Source organism: Phoenix dactylifera, chromosome 4 (assembly GCF_051530095.1).
Source record: "Phoenix dactylifera cultivar Ajwa chromosome 4, Ajwa_hap1_PhDact_Kaust_v1.1, whole genome shotgun sequence".
Classification (NCBI taxonomy): domain Eukaryota; kingdom Viridiplantae; phylum Streptophyta; class Magnoliopsida; order Arecales; family Arecaceae; genus Phoenix; species Phoenix dactylifera.
In genome coordinates, this window is record NC_143193.1 from 45,876,304 (window position 1) to 45,903,138 (window position 26,835).

Consider the following 26,835-nt stretch of genomic DNA (forward strand, 5'->3'; position numbering starts at 1 on the left):
AATATTATGGAATATAATTATCTTATTGCTTCAATTAATTTCACTAATTATCAGGTTTTATCTACATGCTCTTGTCAGCAAATGGACAAGGTATATTGGCAATTATCCGTAAATGAATGAAGAAATAAGTGGGTTGCACATTGGTAATATTGCCTGATTACGCGTTAAGGTTATAACCAAGATTCGACCTGTATATCATTTTATTTTTACAAAAAAATTTTTTCCCCTACTAATATATATTCTTTTTAGATTTGGGGAAGGCCTTAAATATATCATTTAACACATCACGTACTTATATTTTAAGCAACGATTCAAGTGCCAACCAACCAGAAGCTATGTTGTACTTCTTCCATTAATACAATATCAATTCTTGCTTTACATATATATATATATATATATATATATATATATATATATATATATATATATATATATATATATATATATATATATATATATATAAAAGACAATTTTTATATCGATGGCTATGCATCATGAGAGTCACAATCTAATCAAGACCTACTCTCGACCCCGACACTACCTTGATATATGGAATAAATCATGCAACGAAGTGAAACATGGCGGCTGACACTACGAATAAATTTTGTGATGTATAACAATTTTCATATATATATATATATATATATATATATATATATATATATATATATATATGATGGGGGGCGAAATAAGTCGTTATGCCCATAATGAAAGGGCCACCTAATTTCGGCCCAATAGACACCAACGCCAGCCAGACGAAACTTCGGTCTGGCTTAGAACCAGCTCCATCGACCTCGGGTATTCACCGACTTGCCCCGACCAAGCTCAGGGCACCTTCTGTATTCGCCGACTCGCCTCGACCGAGCTCGGGGCGCCCTCTCTAATGATACGCCCCGGCCCTTGAGCTCGGGGCGCTTCACCGAGCACACCTTGGAACTCGGGATACTAGGATGGCCTCAGCACCTGTCTAGCCGACCTCGCCAAACGTCTGACACGACCTCTCGACGAGCTCGACCTCATCAATGGTCGTATCATGTGCATGCCTACGCCCTCCTATATGGCCGTACATTGCGACGCCACCACGCCATGCTACTCCGGCTATATCCTGCTACAGCTGTCAATGCCTTACCGTTTCCAAGAACGGACTCTACTGCGCGCTACAAGTAAGCTCTGGCTCCGCGCCACTCCCACTCATGAAGGGAACGGGCTATACCTCCGCCACCTAAGAGCTCTTACTAGGACTATAAAGAACCTCAACAGGTAACGCTTAAGAGACTTTTGGCTGGACCAACAGAGTTCCACACTAACTTGTTCATCGGAGGGCCTTCACTGAAAACACCGGTGAGGCTTTGTGTAGGTACACCACCGACCATGGAAGGCGGCTCTCATCCTCTTCTTCCACACTTCGGCGGCTCATCTGACTCCTCCGGCGTGGTCAATCTCTCTCAGGCCAGATTTGAACCACGACAATATATATGTGGCTTCCAAACAAAAATCATTATTCCTGCAGTACAGTTCTTGAGATGTATATGTCGTGACATCAAACAAAGCCAGTTGACAAATATGAGCCACATGCTCCTTTTGTATCCTATAATAAGCATAGGCATATCCATAGCTCTTATCCCAATACCTGATCTACTATTTCTTGACATACACATTCCTTATTATTTAAGGTTTGTTTGGATGATTGGGCTGAAAAATCCTATAATTCGTAGATTGAGCCAGTGCAATCAGTAAGATTATAGAATTACAGGCTGGGCTAGGTCTATATTCATAAATACCTAGAAATAGTTTTGGTGTGAGTCAGCCCGAATCCTATAAAGAGAAAAAAAAACTTATTGGTTGTACTGGCCCAATCCATGAATCATATAGGATTCGTGCTATAATTTTTTTTTCTCCGTATAGGACTCGAGCCGGCCCATTCCAAAGCTATTCTTAAATATTGATGAATATAGGTCTAACCTAGCCTGTAATACTGTGATCTTGCTGCTTGTACTAGCCAATTAATCCACAAATTCTATAGAATTTTTAGCCCAATCATCCAAACAGACCTTGATGGGATAAAAATCTACGCATTAATCAACAATGATTGATAAGATAATTGTACGACAATTAGCAGAAAGTAACCCTTAAATGTTGGCATCTGACCACCTTGTGAAAGTACATTGGCTTATAGAACGCAAGTTCTTATTTGCTGCAGATGCCATAAAATCCTTGCATTAATACGCATCATGCAATCTACTTACGATATATGTCAATCCTTAAATGCAACACATGTATACCTTAGTTGTAACAATTATGTTCGAGGCCATTTAACACAAGCTAAGAGAGCCAACCATCATGTCCATTTCCTATCTGATAGACGACCAGTCCCACTCCTTTTTTTTTTTTTTTCCTAATGACCAGTCCCACTCCTCAACAGCACTTGCCCCTTTCAGCCTGCCATGAGCAACTGTAGGTCAAATGTTGGACCACGACTTGCTTGGCTTGTTGCCTCCCATGCATGCAGAGGCTATCGTTTAGCCTTCCAACTCCCTTCTATGTCGATGTCATCCTTTTTTTTTATATGGAGATCTCAATGTACGTAGGTCCCAAAGAAAAAAAAAGAGAGAAAAAAAACAAGTCCACAAATTTGAAACATTGGAAGAGCCACCCAATCCATACAGTACTTCTGCTAGGGTGAAGAAACGTGGCTAAGTAATGGGAGGGGAGATTAATTATTTTGTCCTGAATTCTATTGTTCCAAGAATGGTGCAACCAGCTTATTACGAGTTGTGGCCATTATAGTTGTTTGAAAGCCTGCATGCTGCTTATTTTTAATGAAATGGCAAACCGAAAAATGGCATGACACAAGAGGGAGACATCGAGCCGAAAGTAGCAGGATAAAATTAATGATAGAGCTGCAGTCCACAAGAGTAATTAACCAACAGTTTATGCCATGACTAGGCTGACTTAGAAAAACCTCACAAGATGAAAGCTCCTTCTCTCTCCAAGATCTACAAACAGCAACGGTAACTGTTGGTTATCCATATCGGCTTTCAGTTTTTTTATTATTATTTTTTAAATTTGCTCTCTCTTTCCAATGATCCAGATAAGGCGAAGATGTGAGAAAGTGAACAAAACTTCAACTTTTAGGGAAAGGTATGGCCATTCGAGCCACTCACTGCTGCATTTAGTGTCCAATTATAACGGATTTGGAGCAAAATAAAAGTGTAACAACCGAGGACCTCATCCAAAATGGCTAGCAGGAAGTTATTATTTGGGTTCCTTGATCCTGTATAAGTACCCAAGATATACACAGCGAATAACCGATGTGGGACTAAACACACGCCCGCACGGATCCTCACATACTCCCCCCGTTCAAGCCCTGACGTCCTCGTCATGCTAAGGGTTCATATATATTCAAATCAAATCATAAACACCACGATTGATCCGTGGTCAGCCCCAATGGATCCGTGCTGCAGTGTTCCCTAGTCCACATAGGTTATGGGCCGGGTCCGCTCTGATACCATTTGTAACAACCCAGGACCTCACCCAAAATGGCTAGCCGGAAGTTATTATTTGGATTCCTTGATCCTGTATAAGTACCCAAGATCTACCCAGCGAATAATCGATGTGGGACTAAACACACGCTCGCACGGGTCCTCACGAAAAGGATGTAGATATGGGCGTAATTATAATAAACTAAGTATGACAACAACTTTATTAGTTAATATCACAAGTTGTTACATTAACATATAGCCAACTAAGAATATTTGAGGCTTACATGTAAGGTTCAGTCCTGCATGGAATAATTAATTTCATAGAGTGGCTCTAATTATTGGAGAAGGATGTCCTTTAGAGAGAAAAGGATTGATGTTGGAGCTAGAAAGAGATGGTTAGCTTTACTTGTATTTTCGTTATAGTGCTTATGAGGATCACATGTAAGGTTTATTTCCGCTACTTAATGGCAAGTTATATTTATAATTTGAATTATTGATATCGTGAGTGTTATCACATCTATATGTAGTAGTTTGAGAATCGTATATGTTGAAATTATCGATATATAACATGCATGCATCATCAATAGCATGTTCGTGAAGTACAAGAAAATGATAAATGGCCCATAAATAATTAACAGTATTTAGTGGGATTTAATTACTTGACAAGGATAGCCTTTGGAGAGAGGGATTGTCAAATAAAGCTAGAAAGAAATGGTTAGCTCCATTTGTATTTTCCTTACATTACAGGCGTAATCGAAGAAGTGCCAGCTACAATTTTGAATTTTACTGCAGGCTAACCGTTGGTGCAACCATACCATCCTTTGGCAATTTTGTGGCTTTGATGTTTCGATGGAGTAATAATTTTCAGCTACTTAACGGCAAGCAATACTTCGAGTTTGAATTACTGATATTGGTGAGTGTGCCATGTTTACTGTGGAAGTTTGAGGGACTCGTATATTGAAATCATCAACAAATAACACAAATACACTGTACCAAAAAAGATGTTCCTGGAGTACAAGAAACAATATGTGCCTCACAAGTACCTCAGATGTGGAAAGAAGTCATTGCCCTAACATTAGAGTTCACTCACCTAAGAAGTGTTTCTTTTTTATTCCAATTGTTAGCATCAAAATAAATATGAAAAAAGGACCAACATGACCAAACAAACTAGTACATTCAGCAGAAAGGACCAAAAGACTAATTTGATTGTTTAATCCATCTTGGTGTACATCTATACTATTCAACTTTTGGGTTACCGCATATAAATCAGTTTTTTTAGAATTGTAATTTGAGGACTCGTTTCTAATCCCGGAGGATTCTTAGACTTGATGTAGATTACTTTGACCACTATGACTAGGGCTGGATAATGTTCAAAAATGAGATCAGCTACATCTAGAAGCCGAGTCGTGGTTAAACTTTTGGAGGCCATAATTTGGTCATACGATCTTCGATTGAGATGATTTTTTTTTAAGATTTACAATTAAGAGGTTGAATTGAGATGTAATTCCACTGTTAGATCCCAAAATGGGCAGATCAAACTGAAAGTTTTTTTTTTTAGATAAGACTTTGATCAAGCGTAGCTCTCTATCCGAGAAGAATCAGCCAGAGCGACAGAAAGTAGAGTTGATGTAAAAGTTGAGATCTACCTTCTTGAGATTTTTAGCTTTTTTTTACTAAATAAGTCTATTTTAGAAAAAAGAGTTATGCTAGAATTAAGAAGAGGAATCCAATCCAAATTGTGTTAAGACGGACCTCACATTATAAATAGAGAATATATATCTCAATTTTTCAAGAATTAATGAAAGAAATGAGGACTTAAGTCATTCTTTCGAGATTTCTCTATTATTTTTTTTTTTGAGAGAGAGATTCGAGTTGAGTGGGTTGAAGAAAATTTTCTTTCTCCTCGATCGGATCAAGTTGGTATCAGATCTCTGGTCTTCTATATCTGTGGGGAACTATGTTCATGATCCAGATGCATGAGCAATACAAGCAATCAGGAGAAGGGCTATACGTACTTCAAGTACATCGAAGGACAAAGGTTATGGCCGCTAGTTCTTCCTCGATGGGTGATGAGGAGATAAAGAGATGTCTCATACAACTAGAGGAGAAGATTGCCCAACTTACTGAGATCGTTTTTTAATTGGCAATACCTTCAGCACAAGCACCAACTGCTCGTATTGTGAACCTGTCTCCCACGGCTCGAGATGAAGATCTACCATCCAACGAGGAGGTTGAAAATGAGCAACCTACAAGTATGAAAAATCTCTCTATTCAACCATTTAAAATTGAGGCTCGAATTGAGATCCTAATATATGATGGGGTTGTTGATGCAGAAAGGCTAGATAACTGGCTAGACTAGTTAGAGATATATTTTACTATTTATGGATATTCTAGTATTCAGAAGGTAGCTGTCGCCCATGTCAAGCTTTCTAGCCATGCTCTTATGTGATGGAATTTGTACATGAGGAAAAATGATGTTTCGAATCTGAAATTGAATAAATTCAAGAGCCTAATCAAGAAGCAGTTCTACCTAATTGGCTACGAGGAGGATCAGCGATCAAGTGGCAGTAGGTATAGCAAAAGTATGATCAGTCTGTCCAGAGCTACACCACTGAGTTTCACAAGAAAATAATATCATTCAGAATCTCCATCGATGATTATATAGATTTTATGAAATACATCAAAGATCTTCATGAGAGCATTCGAAGGAGTTGAAACTCTTCAAAGTTGAAGACGTCAGCAAAGCCAGCTTGAAGGCCATGAGGATTGAGCAGAAGAATCAGCTTAGAGAAGGTCAAAAGGCTGACAAGTTCAGAAAAAATAGCAAAAATCTATGTCAAGAGAGGGAGTAAGAAAAGAAGCACGACAACACATCTCAGAAAAAATTATTGTGATCATTGTAACCTGCGTGGACAGACGAAGGAGAAGTATTGAAAACTTTATCCCGAGCCACAGCAGAAAAGAAAGACGCAGGAGGATAAGGATTCCAGAAAGAAGAAAAAAGTGATTCTCAATACTGCAGAAGTTGAGAAGTTGCCTGACCTCGAGCAAACAGACTCTAAATTAAGCCTAATGACGAGAAAAATCGAGACAGCTACTAAAGCAGATTTAGAAATGCAAGAGGAACTCTTTCGCTTGAAGATTTAGGTAAATTAGAGTGTCATTGAGGCTATTGTAGATACTAGAAGCCAGAAGAATCTCATCTCTGAAAATTTGGTTCATAAGCTGGGGTTGTAGATTAAGCCTCATCCACGTCCTTATTCTCTTGGTTGGATTCAGAAGGATGTTGAATTGAAGATTAATAAGCAATGTACCTTTTTTTGCCAGTACGATATATTACACAGACCTTGTATGAATACAACCCTAAAAATCAGAAAGTAAAGCATCCCTAAACCTACTAGGTACATGAGTCTCCAAAGTCCAAGGTAGTCATCTCGAATGGTCCACCACAAAAAAGGCCATCCACTCCACCACACTATTGGCCTCTCTATAAATATGCCTTGCCACAAAGGCAGAGCGGCCAGCCGCCTGACGCCAAATGTCCTGAATTAGGGGGTTAGAATCCACAGCTCCTACCTGCCCCTAGATCTAATTGATCACAGTTGCTAAGTCACCCTCCAATATAATACTATCAATCCTTAGAAAGCTCCGCGCGTGTTTGAGTCTAGCCCAAGTAGCCCTCAACTCTGCCCCATGAACAAAATAGTTGTATAACTGACACCTACCTACTGCAACCAGTCTGAAATTAGAGCCCCTAATAACGAAGCCATCCCCACCACTCATAAGCAATACACCTTCAAATTTGCTATAATTGAGAGGCATATCAACGAGGTAACTTGTGAAGTTGTTTCTTTGGATGTTTGCCGAGTTATCCTTGGGAGCCTATATCTTTAGGATCGAGATGCAGTCTTTTACCAGCGTCTGAAGAAGTATTAGTTCATGAAAAACGAGAAGAAGTTTATAATCAACGCCTTCAAAATACAAAAAAATGTAGACCTTTAAATTACTGCGCAAGCAAAGCAAGTTGTTAATGCTTGCAATAAGTTGGTGATGATAGTACAAAAATTTGATACTACTTATGAGAGGCCAAGCTCATGCTCTTTGATTTTATTGATCGATCTACTGAGATTAAGATCGAGGAGTCGTTGTAGTCATTATCGACGACGAAAGAGAGCAAGGAGCATACCTATTATGAAGTATAGATGCAAGAGCAAAGAAAGTGGTTTATTGAGACTCGAGAGTGAAAAAGAGCCAAGCCAAAAACCATCTCTCAACTAAGCTAGATAGTTCAACCATGAGATGGGAAAGCAGACATTTATCCACCTTTAGCTCTAATTTAGCGGGAGCTAAATATCCTAAACAGGAGGAGCCCTGATCCAGAGGATCTTCAGACTCAATATGGACCACTTTGACCACTACGAGCGAGACTGGACAGGGTTCAAGAGCGAAATCTGCTAATCAAAAAGCCGAGTCATAGCCAAACTTTCAGAGGCCATAACTTGGTCATACGATGTCCGATTAAGATATTTTTTTCTAAAATTGAGTATCTTTTCGAGATATGCAACTAGAAGATTAAATTGGGATAAAATTCTGCTCTTAGACCCCAAAACAGGTTGGTCAAACCAATTTTTTTTCAAATAAGACTTTGACTGGGTGTAGCTCTCTATCCGAAAAGAATGAGGCATAGCGACAGATGCAGAGTTGATGTAGAAGTCGAGACCTACCTCCTCGAATTTTTTAGATTTTTTTTACTAGAGATGTCTATTTTAGGAAAAAGAGTACTACTAGGATTAGAAAAAAAAATCCGGCCCAAATTATGTTAGAGCGGACCTCACATTATAAATAGAAGTTATATATCTCATTTTTTAAAGAATTAATAGAAACTTAAGCCCTACTTTCGATATTCCTCTATCTTCTTTTTTTTTTTTCGAGAGAGAGATTTGAGTTAAGCGGGTTGATGGAAATCTTTCTTCTTTTTGATTAGATCAGTTTTCTAGCAAATTTTTTGCAGGTAGCATGAAAGATCTTATAATCTTGTAGCATACTGATATGTAGGACTTGAATTGTTGCTTTATATTGGCAAAAGCTACCATGGTTACCTAGCTAATAAATGTTTGAGAATCTTTATATGCTGAAATCATCAACATACCACATGCATGCGTTGCACAACAGTTGTTTGCAAGAAACGGCATCCACCGGTCATTTGAAGGATCTGTTTCTATTTCACATGTGCCTCACAAGTGTCCTGCAATCACGCACTACAAGAATATTGGGCATTAGCGACGCATTTTTTGGCCTTTAGCGACGCTTTTAAGCGTCGCTAAAAACCATCCCGACGCTTTCCTAAGCGTCGGTAAAGCGTCGCCTATGCTACAGTGGAGAAAATATTTTCCGACGCTTCGAAAAGTGTTGAAAATTAGCGACGCTTTACCAACGCTTTTTAACGTCTGTAATTTCGAGAATTGGAATTTAACGACGCTTTATAGCGTCGGCAAAACTTGCTCTAACGATGCTTTAAAGCGTCGTTAGAATTAATTTTTTTAAAAAATAAAAAAAATTGAATTATTATCTGCGGCATAATAGTTCCTCTCCTCCGTCGGCGGCGGCGGAGGCGGCTTCCCTTCCGACTCGCCCGACGCCTCCGTCGCCAGCTCCTTTGAGTTTGAATTCTCCGTCCGATTCCCCTCCGCCGCCGCCTTCGCCATCGGATCCATGACCTCCACCGATGAGCTCTTCCTTAACGACCAGATCCGCCCCATGAAGCTATACTCCCACCTCCAGCGGCCCCAGGTCCTCGATCTCAACGAAGAAGAAGACGACGACGACGAATCCGAGCGTCACCCGCCGGAAATGGCCGCGAGGGGGCGGGATCTGAAGCTCCGGAGCCGATCGATTCGTCGGAGGGCCAGATCTCATTCCCCGCTTCGGAACGCGCCACTCCATTGGCAAATGGAGGTCGAAGAACGAGAGGATAGAGCGAAAGATGTAGAGCCGGTTCCAGATCCGAAGCAGATCGAGGCGGAGTCGGCCACTCTATTCGTCTCGGCTTCGTCCTCCCGGTCCTCCTCCACATCCTCCTCCTCCTCCTCCTCCTCTGGAAGAACCTCCAAGAAGTGGATCTTCCTCAAAGATCTCCTCTATAGAAGCAAGAGCGAGGGAAGAGAGAGAGGAAACACCAAAGAGAAGTTCTGGCACTCGATTTCTTTCTCCCAATCCAAATCCAAGTCCAAACCTCCGCCGCCGATTCCTCCTCCCTCCGCCTCGGCTGTCGCTGCTGCTGACTCCTCTTCTTCCACCAATCCTCTGCCTATCGCTGCGATCTCGGGGGTGGAGAAGGCAAAATCGAAGGATCCATCGCCACCGGTCAGCTGGCGCTGGCGCTGGCGGAGGAGGGCGGCGGAGAACTGGGTGGGGCGGCGGAGGGCGCTGGCGCCGTCTCCGCACGAGCGGCACTACACGGCGAACCAGGTGCAGACGGAGGAGATGCGGCGGAAGACGTTCTTGCCTTACCGCCAGGGCCTGCTCGGTTGCCTGGGCTTCACTTTCCGCAGCTATCACAACCAGAAAATACGCGTATAGTGACGGAAAATTAGTGACGGCCCATTATCAGTCACTATTTGTGACGAATTAGTGACAGACAGAAATTTGGTCACCGTGGCGTAAACTTAGTGACAGATTAGTGACCGACCGGTCACAAAATATGCGGGTAGGGCGGGCGCCAAAACTTAGTGACCACCGTAGTGACGGGATATCTGTCACAAAATTGGTAACCGAAATTGCAACGAGACAGTGACAAATTCACCCGTCACAAAAATTGCAACCCAAATGTTTATAAATTTTTAAAAGATTATTTTTGATAGTGACGGATTATTGACAGAAATTTTCGTCACCAAATTTAATTTATAATTCCAAAAATATTAAAAATAATATTTTTGAGTAATTATAAATAAAAAAAGATAAAAGATAAAAGGAGGAAATCTAAGTGCCACGCTTAATTTCTAATCCCCCCCCGACCCGCCCGCCCGCCCGCCCGGCGCCAACACCAAAATTCTAATCCCCCTAAACCCTAGCCCCTGCAGCCGCCCCTCAACCCCCCCACACCACACCCACACCCCCCCCCCCCTCGGGTGATCCCTAACCCCTCCTCCTCCCCCCAACCCAAATCCAACAAATTCCTAACCGGAAGGCTGTCCACGGCAGGGATGACCGTCCGGATTTCCTAACCCCTTCTCCTCCTTCCTACGCCGACGAGAGCTACCTGATCTTCTTCGAGTCTCCTCGAATGCGGATTCTCGCTTCGAGAGCTCACGTCCGAGGCCAGCATCGCGGGATTTCGTTCTGTATCTCTCGTGAAATGCTCGAGATCGGGGCGGTCTTTCTGATAAGATCTCTTCGCCTCGGATTTTTGATGAAATGCTTGTGATATTGCTTGAGGTACCCGTGCTTGTCCCTTTGTTACTATTTTTATATTTTTTTTGGGTGATTTCGGTGTCTGGTTCATATAAAATGGTGGAATGTAAGCTTAATTTATTGGGGTTTTTTTTCTTGTGATGCGATTTGTGGATATACAGCAGAGATTTGGATGATTCTGTGGTTTTTGATGTAATGGGATAATTTTTTGGTTGAAGAAAAAGGTCTCCGCCGCTTCCAGGAGGCTGCAATTTGTGGATATACAGCAGAGATTTTTGTTTAGCTCTATAGTTCATACTTCTAGGGTTTTCCGCCCTCATGATTTGTTCTTTATTTGTTTGTTTTTCTTTTGATTTTGTGCACAGGTGTTGATTCCGATACCAAAACCTACTGGTTTCACTGGTGCCGATCCTTACAAGATGTAAGTCTAATTGAATGTTCGTGTTTTTCTTAATTTGTCTAACATGTCATTTGAATATGCTTCTCTTTAGTCAATTTACTGTATCTGTGTAAGAATTGATGGCTGTATAATTTTCTCTCTTTATAATTGATTCTAAACATTTCATTGCTTTGTTGGAAAAATAATCTCAGCACAAGATAGATAAGCCCTGAATCATGTAAAACATATATCTAACAGCATCATGTACATCAATGAAACTTAATTTCTTTTTCTTCCAGATAGGCTACATTTGGGTATTTAAAGTTATTTACATAGGAGCTAGACTCTCTTCTATGAAATAAAATTTATTGATTCTGCTGATTTATTTAGCTATAAATTTCCCTCACAGGCAAATTCAATCTTTGTTATTGATCTTCTTACTGGTATACAGATGTACTCATTTTAATTTAATTTTTAGATCTTCCAAAAGTTTGCTAAATTATATAACAATGCCTTTGAGAAAATCAAGATCGAGTGCTGTTGAGAAAGCCTTGTCTCCTGAAGAACAGCAAGCAAAGGTAAACATACTCATTTTAACCAACTAAATGCTTCTATTTATGCCTCTTAAGTTTTATGCATCACATCTTCATTCCGAATTTTGGTTATCACTTGAAGCATCTTATAGTGTTCACTTGAAAAGCATCCTATAGTTTTCACTTGAAGAGCATCTTAAGCTCCTTCCTTTTTCTGAGAAAGCATGTTAAGATCTTTATGGAATATTATGTCTCACAACATTGTTAAGGGGTTCCTGTTGTATCATGCTTATCATATATAGGTAATGTTGATGCCTTTTCCAAGCAGATAAATGAAGTTCGAAGGATGATTGGTCCATCGTCGGAAGCACTGCCAGACTTCTGTTCAGATGCTTCAATATCAAGGTACCTCTGGTCAAGAAACTGGAATGCAGAAAAGGCAAGTAAAATGCTGAAAGAGACTGTGAAATGGAGATTGAAATACAAGCCAGAAGCCATTCGCTGGGTATGAGTAGAGTTCTTTATGTTCTTGAAGAACTGTAGTTTAACACAAGTTGGTCACTGACCAATCAAATTATTTCTGAATTTTAACTCCTCACAAATCTAAGAAGAGGCTAGATTTATTAAAACATTAAATCAAAAAGACACAATGACCATTTGCCCACATTTGGCAAGAGCGAAACAAAAATTGACAGAACGCAAAGATTAAGTGATCTACCTCCTTCATTTAGTTTATTAGTGTGCCATCATTCAACTGTAAGAAGGAAGAATCTGCATCAAATTTTTATATCTCCAAAGCCCTTATTTTGAAAGAAAGTGCAGATAAGTTGCTATTTATGAACTGCATAGAATTTTTAGAGTCCACTCATTCTTGATATTTTGGTAAAGCCTACATGATTACAAGTTTGTTTGTAGCTTTCTGTTTCCTGATGTAATTTCTTGTTGACTACTAGGAAGATGTTGCCCATGAAGCTGCTACTGGAAAGATTTACCGGGCTGATTACTTTGACAAATATGGAAGATCTGTTCTTGTTATGAGGCCTGGATTTCAGGTGGGAGGGAAATATAAGAGAAAATTGTGAATATTTAATAGATTTCTTCATCATCTGACTCCAAGTTTCTGCATGACATGAAAGCCATATTGTGACTTTTTGCTTTTAATTTTGTATACGTAGTGGTTTTCTCCTTGAAAAAAGAATGAATGAAAAAACAAAGCCGTGTGGGCCACGTTCATTAGCGTTTCATCGTTCGAGTGTTACTTTATAATTGTACCAGTAGGTTGTGGTGATAATTTTCAAAAACAAAAGTTCTGAACTGGTGGACCAAAATTTTTCCTGTGTCTTTCATTTTTGGGATTATAGGTCTTGCTCGCATGTTATGTTTTAACAAGAAGGAACATGTCAGAGATAACGACCTTTTATATATTACTGTCTTAGGGATTGGGAACCATTTAGTGAGATTATCAGGCTTGTAATTGTTGGTTCTTTTGTTTTGTTTTGTTTTTCCAGTTCGAGTTTTGTAATTTCAACCTACTTATATTAATTCAAAAGGTTTCACTGTTTTTGTCTTCCTATCTTCTTTTTTTTTTTGGTGCTGCAGAAGGAAGGGAAGCTCTCGTCAACTGAGTCTACAGTGAGGAAGGTAGAGGATGTGGTGAGCAGCATGCTGGCCAAGGGTTTTGTCCTGAGCAAGGATGCCCTCAAGAGAGCAATCCTAGGATAGGTCTTTGCATTCCTAGGAGGAATGAAATCTCTGTTATGACATACTTTTTGTACTTTGATTTTGATGGATTTAGGACATGTTGATGCCTATTTTGAATGACATGTTAAAAAACTTTTGCGTAATGTTGAATGCCTTTACTATTAATGATATTATTATTATTGTTATGAGCCAATCAATGTACCAAATGTACCAGGTTATTGGAATGTGATCAGTGACTAAATATGGTTATTGAATTGTTTACCAAGTATTGTGACGAGCAGCCATAAATTTAGTGTCAGAATTTTGGTTACTAAAAATTGATTCTGCTCAGTGAGTTGTGATAAATTAGTGACAGTAACCTTGTCACTAGATCAATGACGGAATTAATAACAAATTTAGTGACAAAATTTGTGACCATGTCTGTGACGACAAAATTTGTCACTGAAGGTTGTGACAGATCAGTGATCAAATTTGTGACCGAATTCTGTGACAAAATCAGTGACCAAGTTACCTTCGTCACTAACTCAATGACTGGTTAGTGACGGAAAATACATAATTTCTTAAATATTTAATTTTTGGATTTGTAATGGTTTAGTGACGGTGAGTCTGTCACGGAGTTTAGTGATGGGAATCGGCGCCGTCACTGAAAATTAGTGACGCGTGTTTTTGTAACCAATTCAGTGACGGGAGCTCCGGTCACAAATTCCGTATTAGTGACCGGAAACATGGTATAGTGACGGAAATTTCCGTCACTATACGCGTGTTTTCTGGTAGTGTATGGCGCCATTAACGGCATCGCCCGTACCCTTCACCCCGTCTCTTCCAAGTAAGCCATAGATTCATGCCGCAGATTTTTACGACGACGTTTTGTAAAGCGTCGTGGGAAAAAAAAAGGTGACTGGGTTGTAAGGCTTCCGACAACGCTTTTGAGAGTCGTAGCATTCTGACGATGCTCAAAAGCGTCGTCTAATCTATTTTTTTCCAACCCTACTATAACGCGTCGGCAACCTTGCATGGGGTGCCCAATTTTCCGACGCTTTTTTCTTGCGTCGGTGGGTAAGAGTCGGCGAAACCCCCTTTTGTTGTAGTGACGTATAAATCACCTAGATATTCTTCTCATTTTTGGGAATGCTAGGAGGCATGACATTGTAGTCCACTTTTGTTAACTTCAAAAGAAATATGGACCAACATGGCCAAACAATCCAATATATATCCAGCAGAAAGGACCCTAGTTAATACGAGTTGTTTGATCCATCATACACCATGTTCGACTTCTGGCATTATATATAGGGACGGGCCATATCTTTTGTGTGATAAAAGAATTCATCTTGTTTCGTACAAATCCACCATTGCATTATACAATAGTCGCTTTGAGATCTATACAGAAGGATGAATAAAAGAGTTCAAAATGCTTAAAGATCAATACAGAGCACAATCTGGTTGACATCGTAAAAAAAGATCAATCATTCTTTTGCGCAAAAGATACAATTCAAACACTATGTATAGTCACAATATACCAACCTCTTTGATTTCCAAAGTCTTAGTTGGGGACTGATTTCCTGCAAGCACGCTAGTGCCTCCCACAAAGTTAGGAGTGGGCTTGCTTTTCTCAATATTAGAATACACTTTTTTGAGCAAAACTGAATAGGACACATTGCCAAAAAGAACACAAACTCAAGTTACCGTGATTAATTTCTTCATATGTAATTAATTATAGGGATATTTTACATGTCACATCTCTCACTCTCTCTCTCTCTCTCGTGCCTATGTTATTGTTTTGGTTCTGTCAACCACAATGTCTATTACCCACAATGCAACGTGGCAAGGGCTGAAAAGACGTGGAAAACGACGAGACGGTTTGCTTGCCTTCTCAGGCTTCTCTACCCGTACCTCTCTCTTTCTCTCTTTCCCCTACGGGCCACCGGCCACCCCAAAACACCACAAACCCCCGACCGGCCGGAGGCTCCGGAAAAAGTAGAAGCTCATCCGTCCCAGCCGCCGAGTACCGACTCCTGGGCGATTTGGCCACCTTTTACGTCGTTCGACCCCACGCTGTCTCGCCCCCTCGTTTTGTACTTTTGTGGCTTTTGCCTTGGAGAAAGGTCGGAGGGAGACGTCATCGCTCGCGCATATAAAGCTACGTCAGTGTTAGAACGGTCAATCATCTACTAATTTCACGTGTTCTCATGTGGTCGGTACCTCATGCCACCCAAATATCTCACGAGATGTACCCGTTCCCGTTTCTCAACATAATATATCCGCCCATTCCATCCATCCATTACGTACATATATAGTATCCATTATATCCACGTTGTTTCCCATGACTAACGCATATTCTGCTCATGACAATTTATTTCTTTGTTATTTATTGCTTGAACTACATAAAGTGGACATAACATCAATCGGAAGATTTCATGCAATTAATTTTGCCATAAAACTCAGCACATTTGCCTTCAAAAGCTAAAGAATGGGCAGTAACTCGTATGTAAAAGTTGATGCCTCACAGAAAAAAAAAATTTAAGAGATAGGCCGATGGTTATAAGGCTATTGAATGTCGGAGGAGTGCAAAGCCTAGAGAGAGGGAGTATGGTAGCATGAGAAGCAAAAATGTTATATTATTATTTTTGAAAGAACGGATAAATAGAGTCAACTGCTTAGCCAACTTTCATAAGTAAATACTATCACTATATGGATAACTCTTAGTGTGAAAAGAACTATTACTATATAATCAATTTGTAGAGCCAATGAGTGTGAACGCTTGCTGGTAGTTTGAGCTACCTTTCTTCCTTCGTGAATAAGGCAATGGCATGTTTTGCCGCGATGGATCACACTGCTTGACTATAATAATAATGAGCAAAATGTGTATCCATTTTGTGAAGGTGTTCAGATTACTCAATTAAAAAAAACTAATTGGTTAACAAAAAAAGTAAATCTACTTATCAATTGTGCTAGATTAAATATTAGAAATAGTTATCTTGCTAAGATTTTAGTGACTTTGACTTTCTGACTGGATCAAAGGTTCTAAAACAGATGTTTCCTATACCTGCAAGAAAACTAAATAAGTAGTCTGACACCAAATGTCATGACTGAGAGTACTAAAGTTCAACAAGGCTAACATTGAATATCAGAAATGGAAGACTAATGGTATGAAAACATAGACTAAGAATGTCAGATATTTCAACAGTAAATTTCCTTTTTCTTCTTGAAGACACAAGTAACCACCACACCGGATGAGTTGAAAGTATGCAATGCGAGACCAACTAAAGTTGTTTTCCTTTGATGCATTCAGAACAGACTGAATTAAGCACGAACAGGAACCCTAGTTTCTGTAATTTGCTCCAAATCTAGTTCTCTTGTAGAGAAAATTTAATTGACAGACTTGTTGGTGATAGGCAACAGTAGAATAAACTGTTATGGTACTTAATCCGCACATCAACAATCCTAAATAAATTTCCCAAAAAAGGGGCATTGCTAAGATTTGTAACATTTTTCCTGTGCATGCATGCAAAATTTTTAATGCACTTCAGACACCATGAACTACTTCTGTCCAATTCTCGACTGCAAAAGTGCATCAATATAAGGATTAACCAAGTTCAATTGTTGTCTATTTCTTTCAATCTAGAGGTTGCAAAAATCCCATTGGAATGTATATAATCTTAAAGAATGTGTTAATCTGTAAGTGAAAATGTACAGATATGAGTGAATCATCCGCTATACACGGGGCCCTGATTTTGTTAGTTCTCATATTATTCCCAGAGATTGCACCAAGTCACCAACGTGCCATGCGACATCTTGCCATCGCCATGCATCGATCTTCTGCAAGTTTAAAAACTCTTTCGCCTGGTCGAGAAGATTTGCCCCATCCATCTTAACTTGCGCTGCCATCTTCGGGCACTTCAACAGCCCGATATAAGCATCGATGTCATGAACGCATGCAGGGTTCTTCATCTTAAAGAAGTCCAGAGCCAGTTCGACTCCCACATGAGCATAGCACGAGCAGCTCCATGGGAGCTTATATCTCCCCGCGAGGACCTGGGAGTTCTCATTGAGAAAGACCCCGGGCAGCTTCGTGACGGGATCGTTGACGTTAACCACCCTCAATACCTTCACCCCGAGCTCTTCGCACCTCTCCTTGAAGCCCGAATTGCCGACCCGAGGGCCGGCAAACGAGTACACCGTGATGGGCACGTCTCGGTTCGATCCATCTCTATTCAATCCAAGCTCGGCGAGGTCGTAGCCAAGTAGAAGAGCTAGAGAGCTTCCCATGCTGTGTCCAGCCAATGTGATGCTGAGCTCCTCATCTTTGTACTTGTTGATGATCCGAGAGACCTCGGATAGCAGCTGCTCTCTGCAGCTGCCACTGCTGAACTTGCAGCTGCTTTCATCTGATGTGTAGAGGCTGAGGAAGCCGGATTCGACCTTCACGTCGGGGCGGGGCTCGTGGGGGTCCAATCTTGCCGGAGTGAGCGAGCATTTCAAGTTGGCGATCCACTCCGTGTTGGTGACGGTCCCCCGGAAGGACACCAGGATGTCCCTCCTCCCGAGCCTCCGCACCTCCTCATCCTTCGAGACGGCGACGTACCCAACCCACCGGCTGCGGCACGTGCCACCCTGCGTCGGGATATCGATGTCGGGCGTCGCGTAGACGTACTTTGTGACCTCATAGCCCGAGCTCTCCATCCCAACCTCCCGGAGCATGCTCCTCTTCCCATACTTGCAATTCAAGTATCGCTTCGAGCTCGGGTCGAGGTCGAAGGCCTTGTAGCAGGCGGCGACGAACTCCCCGTACCGCACGATCTCCTGGCGGAGGAGGGGGTTCAGCGGCTCGACGAGGTCCTCCCAGTCGTCGGAGCCCTGAATCTCCCTCCACACGCTAGCGAGAGGGGGCTTCGCGCCGACCGCCGTGGCGGCGGTGGTTTTAAGTGTTGTCGTGGGGGTGGCGACTGACGTCAATGGCCGGGCTGCGACAGCGGATGTCGCGGCCAATGAGGCACTCACCGGCTTCCGGCCGTGAGTGCGACTTTTATGCGAAATGAGGGGCGGCTTCGGTATCAAGATGCTCGACGCCATTCCGAAATGGAAGCTATGGAAGGGGGAGGGATCGAGTAAGGGTAGAGAAGATCACCCGGAAGCCAAACCTCTTTGGAAGCGCGGGGGGAGTGGGAGGGTATATATAGACGCGGTTGAGAGGACTTCGCTACCGGGGGCATATTGATATATGTTGGACCGTGAAGCATGTTCGGCGAGGTGTTTGACCGTTCATAGAATATTTTCTCTCATTTTATTTCTCCAATAAAGTGGTCGGCTGGTCCACCCACCTGTGGCTGGGTTCCTCGTTGATTTTATTTTATTTATTTATTTATTTATACGGTGCTACACTTTCACCAGGACGCCCATAAGAGCCGTAAAAAAAATAAATAAATAAAAAAGAAAAAGATGAACTCAAAATTTTTTTATAAATTTTTTTTTCATATTGTTCGTCCTCCGCAATACATAAATAAACTGAAAAGCTGCAAACTTTGGAAGAGGGGGAAAAAACGGTAGTTATATCTTCCAGAGATATATAGAGAGAGACTCTTTTGATGATTTCATCAGGGTTGACGCATAACCCCGCGAGAAAAATACATGGGAGAATTTTCTTTTGTCACACGAAGCTTCCAGCCCCAAGAATGCCACCAAAAGGTTATTCTCCCCCAAATGGCGCAAGGGGTTTGGCGCAAATCAAATGTGGTCCCGTACGCAGCCAGCCAATTTGCGACGCGCGGAAGTAGAAATGGTTGGTACGAAAGTTTGGTATCCGAAGCATTCGAGAGTTTGGCGTCCTTCGGGGCAATTGTGAATTTTATTATATTTTTACTATATCCATGGTTTGGGACGTTCAACGCGGCGAGAGGGGAGGGAAAGATCTGGCCGTTGATTTGGGTGTGGACGGATGAGGAGATTGGCCGTCATTCTGATGACGGTGGTCTCTTGGTCTCCCTCCGGCCATGCATCCTGTTGCTTTCGCTTCCGCTTTCGCTCCTGGCCTTCGGTGCGTGGGACCCAGCAAAAATAATGCCCTCCCCAGTCTTATCGTGGTGATGGATGGGGCCGCGGATGATCCGACGGCTTCTGATGCTTTTAGACGGTACAATTCTGAACGATACTGGATCTTCTTTCTCGTCCATCCGTGCTGCCTCAAATTCAAAAATGCCGAGTAAAAAAAAAACGTCAACGCGGAACAGTATGTTCCAAAGCAGAGAGTATTTGATAGACTTATCGACCAGTCAAATATTTGACTCTGTTCTGGGTAAAATCGCTGTCTATTCCAAAAAAAATAAAAAATATTTCTTTAATATTTTGGAAAATATGTGAAGATACTCGTAGTACATGTTGGGAAAATACTGTTCCAGAAAATTTTAAATCTATAATACTCTACTTCAACAAATAATAGGCAGAAATAGGCTTATAGAAAATAAATAGAGAAAGTGGAAAAATAGAACCCGAGATGCTGAGGCGTGGTATGTTGGTCACTTTCCTTGAAATAGATTTCGCCGCCTTATAGTGCATTAGGCTTGGATGGCGTTCTACTCCTGAGATACAACAGCCTCTCGCACTGTTCCTTCTGCCTCAATGATTTGCACGGATCAAAGAAGCTTTCGAACCCAGAATCAGTATGCAGCAAGCCCGTTGATTGAAAGAAAAACAGCAAACAGGAAGAATAGAAGTTCTCCGTTTTCAATTTTCTATATACTGTCTAATCCGAAGAGGTCTATTTATAGACTTCTTCGGGACAGACGCGACCCAAAAACGATCCAACGGTCGAAACCGGTAAGAAAGTTTGAAAAAACACTGGGAGTATGGCCAGCGGATGCGAGGTCGGTTGCGAAGAGGTGCTATCGAGGAAGCGACGTGGCTCCTCGTGCTAAGGGTGCGAAGCACGACTCATGCGCCTCTTGGCTCATCGCACCTGTTGTCCGACCTCGGCTCCTCTGGGCTCATTGCACCTGTGGTCCGACCTCAACCTCGGCACCTCGGACGAGCACAGGCACAAGGAACCTCGGACGAGCAGGGCCTCAGTCTCTTGGACGACCTCAGCTCTGGGTCGCACAGGTGCAAGGAACCTCGGACGAGCAGGGCCGACGAGCAGAGGCACGAGCGCAAGGAAACTCGGACGAGCAGGGCACATGCGCAAAGAACCTCTGGTCGCACAGGCACAAGGAACCTTGGACGAGCAGGGCCTGTGAGGCGCAAGTAACCTCGGACGAGCAGGGCCGAGCGAGCACAGGCTCGAGCGCAAAGACCGTCGGGTCGGACGAGCACAGGCACAGAACCGAGCCTTCACGTAAATAAATCCTCCATATGAGAGATTTAAAAAAGGAGGGAACAGAGATTCGAACCACCTACCTCAAGCACCTCAAGCGGGCACACCAACCATCCACACCACACTCCCTTCTTAACATATATACATAATATATATGTTTTAAGTATGAAAACTTTTAATTATTATTTAATAAAAATCTAACATTCCCCCACCTGATTAAAATGTTTTCAAAAACTATATAAAATAAAAAATAGTCAAACTGGGCTTGTTTATGTCACGACTTCAATAAAGGTAGCTTGCGGCTTTGAACCTTTACCTAGTGAAAGTATATTTTCATCTGAAAGGTATAGTGGTAGCTAAAAAGCTTTGAACCAAATCCTTTGGTTCAGATTTCTATATACTTCACCCATGACAAATGCAAATACTGGGTTCATTATAGGTGGTGCTTTTTCTGGCCTTATGCACCAATATCTCAGTTTCATGAGTGCTCTAGGGGTTAAACCCTTATCCCCATAGACTGCGGCCACACAGTCACACTCACATAGGTGAGTCCTCTAAGGGTGCTCGCAGCACAGCACCTTACCATAGTCTCGGACTCATTCAGAGTTTTAAACTCTTCCGTATACCTCTGCTGTATTTAGCACTCACATCACAGGGAGAGACCAAATGACATAAAGTCATTTTATTATAGTGCTAACTAATCATTAAACAACTTGTTTTTCCCGTTGAACCGTTCGTCTTGGGATCTCCAGTCAGAAAAGGTTGGGTTGCCATTGTCAATGATTCCTTATGGGTTTCAGTCCCATCCCCTTTGATGTTTCTATGACTTTGCTTCTAGCCAGTCCTTTAGTTAAAGGATCTGCTAGGTTATCTTTAGATCCAACAAATTCCAAAGTTATGATACCATTTTTAATTAGGTATCTAATAGTCTTATGTCTCACACTAATGTGTCTTCTGTTTCTCTTATTATACTCAGTATTTCTACAAGTATTAATTGCAGCTTCATTATCACATAACAAAGAGATAGCAGGTATAGGCTTTTCCATAATAGGTATTTCAGACATAAGATTCTTAAACAATTCTGCTTCTTGACTTGCAGAATCTAAGGCTACAATCTCAGCCTCCATAGTGGATCTTGTGATCACAGTTTGTTTGGATGATCTCCAAGCAACAGCTGCACCACCCAACATGAATATGTATCCACTAGTTCCTTTTCGATTCACTGAATCAGTGATCCAACTAGCATCACTGTATCCTTCAAGTACAGCGGGAAATCTTGAGTAATGTAAACCATAATACATGGTACCTCTCAAGTATCTAAGTACTCTATCCAGTGCTTCCCAGTGACTAAGACTAGGGCAACTATTAAACCTACTGAGCTTTCCTATAGCATAAGAAATGTCAGGTCTACTTGTATTTGCAACATACATCAGTGTCCCAATAATTTGAGCATATTTCTCTTGGGCCACTGGATCACCTTTATTGCACTTCAAGTTCAAACCATGCTCATAAGGTGTACTCACTGGTTTACAGTTGTACTTATCAAATTTCTTCAATATTTTCTCAATATATTGTGATTGATCAAAAATTATACCATCAGGTATTCTGGTAATCCTGTTACCAAGAATTATCTCTGCCTGACCTAAATCTTTCATATCAAAATTATTAGACAAGAAAGTTTTGATATCAGTCACCATATTCATATCAGTACCAAAAATTAAAATATCATCAACATATAAACACTTATCTGATTCATTTGCTTTAAAGCCATAAGAAACAATTATTTTATCAAATTTCCTATGCCATTGCTTAGGAGCTTGTTTTAAACCATAGAGAGATTTGACTAACCTACAAACTTTTCTTTCCTGTCCTTGAGCCACAAATCCCTCTGGCTGATCCATATAGATCTCTTCCTCTAAATCACCATGAAGGAAGGCAGTCTTGACATCCATTTGATGAATTATCAAATTATGGATTGAAGCCAGTGCAATTAAAGTACGAATTATGGTTATCCTAGTTACAGGAGAATATGTATCAAAGTAGTCAATACCCTCTTTCTGAGAAAAGCCCTTAGCAACTAATCTTGCTTTATATTTTTCAATAGAACCATCAGGTCTTAATTTCTTCTTAAATATCCATTTACAACCTATAGCCTTACTACCATGTGGTAAGTCAGTTAAAAACCATGTTTTATTAGTCATAAGTGAATTCATTTCACTATTAATAGCTTCCTTCCAAAACATAGAATCTAATGAGTTCATAGCATCTTTATAAGTTTTAGGATCATCTTCAACCATAAAAGTATAGAAATCAGATCCAAAATCTTTCTTTTTCCTAATTCTTTTCCCTTTACCAAGTTCATTAATATCATTAAGTTCATTTTCATTTTCATTATTAGGAATAATTAGAGAATTAGATGGCGAACTACAAGATGCATCATTAGATCTATCTATTACATGCTTTTCTATTTTATCCTTAAATGGAAAAATGTCTTCAAAGAAAGAAGCATCTTTAGATTCAATTATAGTATTCTTTTCTATGCCATTAATATCAGAACTAATGACTAAGAACCTATAAGTAACACTATTAAGAGAATAACCAAGAAACACAGCATCAAAAGTATTAGGTCCTAATTTTCTTTTCTTGATTAAAGGAATATTAACCTTAGCCAAACAACCCCAAACTTTTACAAAGTTTAGGTTAGGTTTTCTTCCTTTCCAAAATTCATAAGGAGATTCATTAGAACCTTTAAATGGAACCCTATTAAGCAGGAAACATGCAGTAAGCATTGCTTCCCCCCACCAAACATCAGGTAAACCTGAGTTGGCAAGCAAAGATCTTACCATATCTTGCAGAGTCCTATTTTTCCTTTCAGCCACTCCATTAGACTGAGGTGAATAGGGAGGTGTAACTTCATGTAGAATTCCATTAACTCTACAGAATTCATTCAAGTCATTAGAGGTGTATTCTCCTCCTCTGTCTGACCTGAGAATCTTTATTCTCTTGTCAAGTTGATTTTCTACTAAAGATTTATAAGTCTTAAACATCTCAAATGCTTCATCTTTAGATTTCATTAAATAAACTTGACAATACTTAGAATAATCATCTATGAAGGTAATGAAATACCTTCTACCCCCTTTAGTCAAAGTTCCATTTAGATCACATACATCTGAATGTATTAATTCTAATAAAGTTGAATTTCTATTTATTATTTTAAATGGTTTTCTAGGTTGTTTAGATTGAACACAAATTTGGCACCTTTCCTTTTCATTTAATGAAACATTAGGTAATAAACCAGAGCTAATCATTCTTTTAATAGTATTATTATTCACATGTCCTAATCTAGCATGCCAAAGAGATGAAGAACATATTGAAAGCACAATTTTATTATTATTATCAGAAGGAAAATCCAAAGATACATTATTTATTACATACAAGCCATCACACTCATAGCCTTTGCCTACAAATGTTCCATTCTTTGTTATAATCACTTTCTTAGATTGAAATAACAAAGAATAACCACTTCTATTTAGAAGAGATCCACTGATCAGATTCCTCCTTCCATCGGGCACATGGTACACATTAAATAGTGTAAGCACATTCCCAGACGTAAGCCTTAGAAGTACTTTTCCAGTTCCAAGCACTCGTGCCGAGGTGGCGTTCCCCATAGTTACTGTTAGGCCGCTCCGGACCTGATAAGTAGTAAAAAGGGTATGATCAGTACACATATGAACATTCGCACCTGTATCCACTAACCAATCGGTAGAGCAAATTGCCAAATTTAATTCTGGACTTAAAGTTACATACCGATCATCAGTACTAGTAGGACCAGTACTGGATAGCACCATGTTGGTTTGTGGATTTGCAGGTTGAGAAGGCGCATGTTCATAGTTCTGATACTTCTTCTTCTTCATCCGGCATACTCGAGCCATATGACCGAGTTTCCTACAATTGTAGCAAATCGGCTTCCGATCATTCTTATTGATATGGTGTTTTGGCTTTATAGGTTTTCTTTTGTTTCTAGGTCCACCCTTTTCAAATTTGGAGTTCTTGAACTTATGGGTCTTATTTTGGCTTTCTACAAAGTTCACCTTGGTTAGAAGCTCAGGATTCATGAGTTGCTCATTATCTTTCTCAAGGTGTTGTTCTTGGATCCTAATGGCAGACAATAGAGTTTTCATTGTCATATCCTCGGTTTTATGTTTCAGGGATAACCCAAAGTCTTTCCAAGAAGGTGGGAGCTTGTCAATGGTACAAGCAACTTGAAGGCTCTCAGTTATTCCCATTCCCCTTTGTCACGACCCCCGCCCCGTTCTCGGCGGGCCGCCGCGACGGTCCTAGGGTGCGGGTAGGCATAAGGCCACCAGCCACCGCATAGAACCCTACTACCTATCAATCATCAATAAATCTTCAAAAATTTGGCATGATGCATGCACAAAATGATCACTTTTCCTATAGTGACCTGTCAGGATTATCTCAATACATACAACACACTACCTGTCAGAGCAGCAATCACATAATCTGTCACATAATAAACCTGGACAATATATAGCAATACATTATCACAGGCACACAATTGATCTGCACACATATATATATATACCTGCTTCCCAATCCATCCATGGTCAAACCCATATCCACAACAGGATCTATGACTGTAACTATGCACTATATACAATAGAAGGTTTATAATACACCAAAAGATATAAACCTCTATCTACATTATACTATACTATACTATGGAGCGGCACAGCTAGCAGGCAACCACTAATCCTGCTCCTCTCTATACAATACCTTTCCTGCAATCAAAAACATCAAACTGGGGAGTGAGTATATAAATACTCAGTGAGTGGAGTAGAGAGTACTATGCACATGAGACAAGATATAATCATGGCTCGAGGTAAAATCTCAAGATCAATAACAAGATGAACATGAACTCAACATAAAGAATATGGAGTAAATCATCAATATCACCACAATCAATATCAACTCATCTGAAGCATATATGGAATAATCAAGTCAACATATATGCTACTCATGAATATGTTCAACAGGTCATAGTACTGAATCATATAAATCAGGTGTCAATAGGCTGAATCATCAACAAGACAGCTATCGGGAGGTGGGTTTTACGCCCCAGGCGAACCAGCAACAACTCCCTACTGCCATATGCATACATCGAATATGACACCACACCAATATGTAAATCATCACTAGACAGCTGTCGGAAGGTGGGTTTTACGCCCCAGGCGAACCAGCAACAACTCCCTACTGTCACATGCATATGCAGGATAAGACACCATACCGATAACATAAATGCTAGACAGCTATCGGGAGGTGGGTTTTACGCCCCAGGCGAACCAGCAACAACTCCCTACTGTCACATGCATATGCAGGATAAGACACCACACTGATCATATAAATGCTGGCCAGTATCCAGAACAGAAATCCATCTCACATCTACATACTAAACGGCACCTCGCGGGAATTCTACATCCGCGGAAAGCCATACTGCACCTCGCGGGGTCTTACTATGCCCGGCGGCAAGCAGAATATAAGTCGTAGGACCGGCCGATCCTACGCCTAGGGCCGTGTCCCCCCCTAGGAAGGGACTGGGCTCCGCCCACCCAGAAGGCTACTATGTGCACAAAGGCCGATGTTCAACCCCCATCGACTATAGGTGTCCTGCAGATACTGCCAAGCCATGCATAAATGCCATAATGCACCCTCCCAATACTCTACTAAAAAGGAGTATGATCAAGACTACCACTCACTCGACTCCGACCCAATCATAAACTAACATCAGGGTTAGGAGTGAGGGTCAAGGAAGTGCAATACAACTCAATATACCACTAAAAAGGCTCTACAAATCTTTGAAATGGAGGAAATGAAATCAATTTACAAAAGAAGTTATTTCACAATTTGGAACCAATTTAATTACTCATAAAAGAGTATAATCAAGCTACGACTCACAAGTCTTTAAAATAGAGGAAATGAAATCAATTTACAAAAGAAATCATTTCACAA

The 26,835-nt window shown here is 40.8% G+C and overlaps 3 protein-coding genes across 3 annotated transcripts; 2 read left to right on the forward strand and 1 right to left on the reverse strand.

Annotated features, from left to right (window-relative positions):
* Positions 1-1,057: 1,057 nt before the first annotated feature.
* On the forward strand, positions 1,058-14,335 carry LOC149767812 (uncharacterized). The gene is made up of 5 exons (XM_089930396.1): positions 1,058-1,260; positions 5,455-5,548; positions 9,066-9,749; positions 9,831-10,032; positions 14,280-14,335. Exons 1-5 carry the CDS (start codon positions 1,058-1,060, stop codon positions 14,333-14,335), a joined length of 1,239 nt encoding a protein of 412 aa, XP_089786522.1.
* On the forward strand, positions 11,763-13,526 carry LOC120113118 (uncharacterized). Its single transcript, XM_088712314.2, has 4 exons — positions 11,763-11,849; positions 12,133-12,309; positions 12,758-12,856; positions 13,404-13,526. The coding sequence occupies exons 1-4, from the start codon at positions 11,781-11,783 to the stop codon at positions 13,524-13,526; spliced, it is 468 nt and encodes a 155-aa protein (XP_088568440.2). The 5' UTR covers positions 11,763-11,780.
* A 2,629-nt stretch (positions 14,336-16,964) lies between the features above and the next one.
* Positions 16,965-18,772, reverse strand: LOC103703032 (galactolipase DONGLE, chloroplastic-like). Its single transcript, XM_008785731.4, has one exon. The coding sequence runs from the start codon at positions 18,573-18,575 to the stop codon at positions 17,247-17,249; it is 1,329 nt and encodes a 442-aa protein (XP_008783953.4). The 5' UTR covers positions 18,576-18,772; the 3' UTR covers positions 16,965-17,246.
* Between the last annotated feature and the right edge of the window lie 8,063 nt (positions 18,773-26,835).